The following is a 6682-nucleotide window of genomic DNA, read 5'->3' as shown; positions in this document are numbered from 1 at the left end:
AGGCTGCCCACAAACACCGCACCACGCTGGTATCTCTGAATTTTAATACCACACCACGCCAGTGCTGCATGGGGACGCGTCTGCTCCTGTCCAGCAGGGCTCAGGGGCTCCCCAAGTCAGTTCCCAGCCCCCGGGAGGGTGCCAGTGGCCTGGGTACCGGGGCTGCCCCAGTGGCAGCCCCATGGTGCTGGGTCTCAGCAGAGCACGCAGCCGTTCCGGGGCCACTTCTTGCGGCGGGGCCTACGGGCGCCGCGGAGCGCGACGGTGCAGGCCTCAATGAAGACATCCCTGACGTTGTCCCGATGCAGTGCCGAGCACTCCAAGTAGGCTGTGGCCTGCACCTGCCGGGCCATGGCCTCCCCCTGCGGGCAGTGGTGCTGAGCCCCACGGGGGGGGACACGGAACGCGTCCCTCCCCCACCGGGCAATGGCACTGACCTCCTGGAAGGTGACGGGGTCGTGGTGGCCCTGCCGCAGGTCGGTCTTGCAGCCCACCAGCAGCACCGGGACGCCCTTGCAGAAGTGGTTGACCTCCGGGTACCACTGCGGGGGACATGTTGCTGTGGCACGTCCCCTGCGGAGGAGACGGGGAGCGGGAGCGGGACAGGCAGAGGGATGCGCAGAAGACAGACAGACCGACCGACAGCGGGACGGGAAAATGCATAGGCAGATGGGCAGGCAGAGGGACAGGAACAGGGACGGACACTGGGACAGACAGCGGGGTGGGCAGCAGCTGCGGGGCTGTTACCTTCGTTAGGATGTTGTCATAGCTGCTGCGGCTGGTGACATCGAAGCATATGAGGACAACGTTGGTGTCTGAGTAGGACAGCGGGCGCAGCCTGTCGTAGTCTTCCTGCCCTGCGGTGCCCCAGCAGACCACGACCTGTCACGCACAGGTTCCCTGCAGAGGAACCCCGCCTGTCCCCAGCCCGGGGGGATGCCCGGACAGCGGGTGCCATCTGGGGGACACCCTGAGCCAGGGGCGGTCCCTCTCGTCCCACCTGCTGTGTCCCAGAGGTGGATCTTGGCGGGCTTGCCGCTGATCCGGAAGGAGGCCGTGTACTTCTCAAACACTGTGGGGACGTAGACCTGGTGGGGACAGGAGGTGGCACGGGGAGGTCCTTGGGGTGGGAGTCCCCGTCTCGGTGCTGCTGGGGGGGGGGGGGGTGAGAGGCCCCTCACCTTGGGGAAGTCCCCTCTGGCGAAGACCATCAGCAGAGATGTCTTCCCGCAGCCCCCATCCCCGACCACGACGGCTTTGATCTCAGCGACCGTGGGCTCGGAGGGCCCCGGGGCCGAGCTCTGACTCCCAGGCACCTGCTGCATGGGACACTGTGGGCCCGGAAATGGGGACAGGCACCGGGGCCACCTCAAATGCTGCACCCGGCCCCCACCCCTTTCTCACTCCCTCCCTGCTCCCAGTTTTATTGCCCCGAGCATCCACAAGAGGCAAAGTCCAGGGCGGAGGGAGGGAGTGACTCACGGCCCCGCCAGTGCCACCCGTGTTTCACAGCAGGTGATGCACTGGGGAGCCGTGTCCCTTCTCAGGGCCTGCCCCAGTGCCCTCCAGTGCCACCCATGGCTCTGTCCTACTGCTGCAGGGTCCAGGGCCAGCAAGTGCACGACGCCTGGGCACCCTCTGGGGAGGGAGATGCTTCCCGTGACGTCCCCATGTCCCTCGTCTGGCCCCAAAACAAATTTCCCCGTTGCTGTGTGACAACGTGGATGAGCCACAGTGGTCATGCCGTGCCCGCAGGCTGAAGGCAAATGCAGGCAGTAATGAACAATCTCAGAAGGATGCCAACATTGGGGAAGAATAGGAGAGGAGACGGCAGCGCAATAACACAATTAGGAAGGTGGTAATTGCCACTTTAATGAGATATCAGGTTGAATCCTAAAAGCACTGAGATTCTTTCACAGCAAGATGAAGCGGCTGCAGTATTTGTCCTCAGGGGTATTCTCTTGGCCAAAACATTTCCTTTCTGTCAAGACCGACAGAAATTCGACAAGGGCAGAGGCTTGGTGCCGCAGCCGCTGTCGCTGGGTTGCCCAACACTCCTTGCCACCTGACTTGGTCCTGCAGCAGCACCCGGAGAGCAGCTGTCATCCAAAGGGAGACTTCTGGGGACCCGGAGACCCAAAATCTCCTCATCAAGAGGAAAGAGCCCTGCCAGGACCGGCCCCGGGCTGTTGCCTGGAAAGGTAGGGATGGAGCGAACACACACCGTGCCTGGTGCCCACACCCACCCCGCAGCCCCCCTGCTCCCCGCCATCCTCCGCAGTGCCCCCACCCTGCTCCCTGCCCCATCCCGCTGACCCCCCTCTCTGCCCACAGCCGGGACCACCTCATGCCATGGAGCCCAACCACGCAACCCCGTCCCCTGCGCTGCCAACAGCCGACGAAGGGAACATGTGTGAGATGGATGTCTTTGATGCAGCCGTGGATGGGGCCACGCTGCTCATCAGCCTGTGCGGGCTGGTGGGTAACGGGGCCGTGCTCTGGTTGCTCGGCTGCCGCATCCGCAGGAACCCCATCACCGTCTACGTGCTCAATCTGGCCGTGGCCGACTTCACCTTCCTCCTCTTCACCCTCTCCTCCGCCCTCCTCTATCTCCTGGACAACTACTTCTGCTCTGCGCTGCCCTCCTTAGTGAAGCACTTAAGAGCGCTCCTCCTGCTCTCGCTATTTGCCCACAACATGGGCATGTACCTGCTGGCGGCCATCAGCGTCGAGAGGTGCATGTCCATCCTGTGCCCGCTCTGGTACCGCTGCCACCGCCCCCAGCACCTGTCAGCCGCGGTGTGTGCCCTGCTCTGGGCCCTCTCCATCTCTGTCATTGCCACCGTGACGTCCCTGTGCCTGTCGCACCAGCAAGAGCAGTGCCGCCTGGCGCTCATCGCCATGTACATCCTCAACTTCCTCATCTTTGCCCCATCCATGGTCATTTCCAACGTCATCCTGCTCATTAAGGTGCTGTGCGGCTCCAGGCAGCGCCAGCCCAGGAGGCTCTACATCGCCATCTTCCTCACGGTCCTCTTCTTCCTCCTCTTCGGAGTCCCCCTCAGCGTCTGGAATTTCATGCAGCATTTCAGCGATGCCTTGGGGCAGCACCAGGTGGTCGTCCTGCTTGCCTGCATCAACAGCAGCGTCAACCCCTTCATCTACTTGCTGGTGGGCGGCGGCAGGAGGCACTGCTCCTTGGCGTCCCTCCAGGTCGCCTTCCAGAGGGTCTTCGAGGAGACTGGGGTCACTGTGATCAACACCTGAGAGCCCGCTGCGATTGCGCTGGCCGCAGCGCCCATCCTCGCTTCATGCCCGCACCCACATGGCCAGGTCTGCAGTTGCCTTCCCGTGGCTGCGTGCCAGGATGTGTCCTTGCACGGTCCTTGTTTTACCCCCGTCCCTGTCCCATTCCACTCCTGTTTGTCTCCATTCCATCCCCATTCTTTCCATGTCCCCATTCCATCCCCATCATGCTCCCCCTTCCCATCCTTGTCATATCCCATTCCTACTCCTGTCTCGGTCCCGATCCTTGACCTGCCCCCATCTCAGTCCCCATCTCCACCCCATCCCAATCCTATCCCTGTCCCCATCCTGTCATGTCCTGTCCCATTCCCACCCCTCCCAATTCCTGTCCCCATCCCAATACTTGCTCCTTCCTCACTATCCCACCCTTTCCCATCCTGTTCCCTATCCTGTCCACATCCTCACCCTCATCCTATCCTATTCTCACCCATTCCCCTCCTCACCCTCGCCCTATCCCATCCTCACCCATCCCCATCCTCATCCCACCCCCTCCCATCTCTTTCTTTATCCGCATCCCATCCCACAGCCATGCTTGTACCCATTCCAATTCCTGTCCTACTCAGTCCCCTCCTGATCCACGTTCCATCCCATGCCCATGCCCACACCCATGTTCATCCCACCCCGTCCCATCCCATCCCATCCCATCCCATCCCATCCCATCCCATCCTCATCCCCGTACCCATCCTAATCCAATTCCTTTCCCATCCCATCCCATCCCCATCCCCACCCCCACCCCCATCGCCGTCTCACGCCCACCCCTTCCACATCCCCACCCCGGTCCCGTTCCGTCCCCGCGCTCTCCAGCCCCGGCCGACGCGGAGCGCGGAGCTCTGCTGCCCTCCAACGTGGAAAGTGGAGAACTCAGCCCTTCAGAAGCTGCTGCGTGGCCCGGCGGCCGCCGTCCCGGGGAATACCGCTTCGCAGCTCTTTGCCGAGGATCTGGCCGGGCTCTGCCCCCCAATAAAGCTGCTGCTCTGCCACTGACTCTCGTTCTACTGCACGGGCGGGGGTGAAGGGTGCGAGGTTGGGGGCTCAGTGGGACACGAGAACGGGGGCAGGCACGCGAGGGGCTGGCGCCGATGCACGGGCTGGGGGTGCGGGGCTGGTGTCCCCCGTCAGCAGGAGGAAGCAAGGCTGGGGAGGGGGTGCCCAGGGGCTGGGGGAGTGGGCTTAGGACGCTGAATGGGTTTCACCCCTCTCGCACGTGGGTCAGTGCTTCCCGAAAAGCAGAGGGGGACGGGTGTAGCGCCTCAGGGTGCACCGTCACGCACCCACTCCCTCCTCTGAAACTCTCCCTGCTCTGCAGAGAGCAGAAGGGTGCAGCAAGAGAGCGACATCTCAGGATACAAGGCAGATATTTATTGATCCTGCTCCCCAGCCCCCCCCCCCCCCCCCCCCCAGCATTGTCCTGATGTAGAGCAGCTTTAAGGGGCTGCGCTCGGCGTGTGCATCACGGAGTTGTCGCTGCCCACCCCATCATCATCACCCAGCTCCTCGAAGACCCTCTGGAAGGCGACCTGGAGGGACGCCAAAGAGCAGTGCCTCCTGCCGCCGCCCACCAGCAAGTAGATGAAGGGGTTGACGCTGCTGTTGATGCAGGCAAGCAGGACGACCACCTGGTGCTGCCCCAAGGCATCGCTGAAATGCTGCATGAAATTCCAGACGCTGAGGGGGACTCCGAAGAGGAGGAAGAAGAGGACCGTGAGGAAGATGGCGATGTAGAGCCTCCTGGGCTGGCGCCGCCTGGAGCCGCACAGCACCTTAACGAGCAGGATGACGTTGGAAATGACCATGGATGGGGCAAAGATGAGGAAGTTGAGGATGTACATGGCGATGAGCGCCAGGCGGCACTGCTCTTGCTGGTGCGACAGGCACAGGGACGTCACGGTGGCAATGACAGAGATGGAGAGGGCCCAGAGCAGGGCACACACCGCGGCTGACAGGTGCTGGGGGCGGTGGCAGCGGGTCCTGTCAGAGCAGAAGGCAGACGTGCACGTCTCGATGCTGATAGCCACCAGCAGGTACATGCCCATGTTGTGCGTGAGCAGTGAGAGCAGGAGGAGCAGCCGGAGGGGTGTCAGAACGGGCAGCAAGGAGCAGAAGTAGTTGTCCAGGAGATAGAGGAGGGCGGAGGAGAGGGTGAAGAGGAGGAAGGTGAAGTCGGCCACGGCCAGATTGAGCACGTAGACGGTGATGGGGTTCCTGCGGATGCGGCAGCCGAGCAACCAGAGCACGGCCCCGTTACCCACCAGCCCGCACAGGCTGATGAGCAGCGTGGCCCCATCCACGGCTGCATCAAAGACATCCATCTCGCACATGTTCCCTTCGTCGGCTGTTGGCAGCGCAGGGGACGGGGTCGCGTGGTTGGGCTCCATGGCGTGAGGTGGTCCCGGCTGTGGGCAGAGAGGGGGGTCAGCGGGACCCTGAGAGACAGCAGGGTGGGGTGGGGAGCAGAGCGGGGGCACTGCGGGGTGGCAGAGGGAAGAGAGAGGGCAGGGCGCTGCCAGGGGTTGCAACAACGCAGGGGAAGAGCCCTGAAGTGCTTGTGGTCCCCGGGAGAGCACGGAGGGAGGGAGTAAAGGAGAATGGGGATGGATGAGGGAAAACATTGCACTTAACTGTTAGTTTTACGAAGCAGCAGGCTAGGGCTGCCCTTCCATCCGCGCTTGGGCAGACCCGTGTCCGTGTCTCAGCATCTCAACGCTCCCTTTGAATCCGTATCCTGAAGCAGATCCCTTCAGGCCGCTCGTGCACCGAGGGTTGCTGCCCAGCCCCTCGGCCGTCTCCGCTCTTGGCCCTCGGCTCCCCTGTGCCGCACACACCAGCTCCCCCAGCCACACCGGAATCCCGACGGTGTCAAGAAACGTTTTGTAACCACCCCTGCGTCAGAGCTCTGCTTCCCTGTTTTTATTTATCTTGTTGTTTTTTTTTTCCCTTCCCACAAAGGAAGTGGCTTTTGCCAGAAACCACCAAAGCAGGCATTTGCCAATTGCTCCTCACGAATTTCTGATTAAAAATACTTCTTCCCGCACAGTTGACCGGCACCTGCGAGACCCTTCTCCCTGCTTCACGGTTCCGCCGTTCCTCACGGGGCCGTTAACCGTTGCGATGCTGGCAACGGTGGTGGTGCTGGTGGTGGTGATGGTGGGGATGCCTGTGGGCCTGGCAGGGTGGCGGGGCACTTCTTGAAGCAACTCCTCTTCTGGGAAGAGCAGGAGGATTATTGCCAAGATCCCTGCAGGGGATGAGGGAATACACCATCAAAGGGGAACCAAGTACGACCATTTGTTGTCAGTCTAATTCGGGCTCTAACAGTCAACTGACAGCAACGGTTGTTTTCAAGCAGCACTTAGCAGCTCCCATTGCTTACTGGTAA

At 62.0% G+C, this 6682-nt stretch overlaps 3 protein-coding genes across 3 annotated transcripts; 1 reads left to right on the top strand and 2 right to left on the bottom strand.

Annotated features, from left to right (window-relative positions):
• Positions 53-2813, bottom strand: LOC110400869 (rho-related GTP-binding protein RhoF-like). Its single transcript, XM_021401196.1, has 6 exons — positions 2710-2813; positions 1182-2193; positions 1001-1088; positions 748-857; positions 438-542; positions 53-362 (listed from the first exon to the last, which is right to left on the bottom strand). The coding sequence occupies exons 2-6, from the start codon at positions 1323-1325 to the stop codon at positions 195-197; spliced, it is 615 nt and encodes a 204-aa protein (XP_021256871.1). The 5' UTR covers positions 1326-2193; positions 2710-2813; the 3' UTR covers positions 53-194.
• LOC110401192 (proto-oncogene Mas-like) lies at positions 2272-3267 on the top strand. Its single transcript, XM_021402007.1, has one exon. It carries the CDS (start codon positions 2353-2355, stop codon positions 3265-3267), a length of 915 nt encoding a protein of 304 aa, XP_021257682.1. The 5' UTR covers positions 2272-2352.
• On the bottom strand, positions 4694-6459 carry LOC110400855 (proto-oncogene Mas-like). The gene is made up of 2 exons (XM_021401175.1): positions 5926-6459; positions 4694-5699 (listed from the first exon to the last, which is right to left on the bottom strand). The coding sequence occupies exon 2, from the start codon at positions 5679-5681 to the stop codon at positions 4731-4733; it is 951 nt and encodes a 316-aa protein (XP_021256850.1). The 5' UTR covers positions 5682-5699; positions 5926-6459; the 3' UTR covers positions 4694-4730.

The sequence above is a fragment of the Numida meleagris genome, chromosome 6, assembly GCF_002078875.1.
Source record: "Numida meleagris isolate 19003 breed g44 Domestic line chromosome 6, NumMel1.0, whole genome shotgun sequence".
NCBI lineage: Eukaryota > Metazoa > Chordata > Aves > Galliformes > Numididae > Numida > Numida meleagris.
The sequence above is the reverse complement of the archived record's forward strand: the minus strand, read 5'-3'. Positions and strand labels throughout refer to the sequence as shown.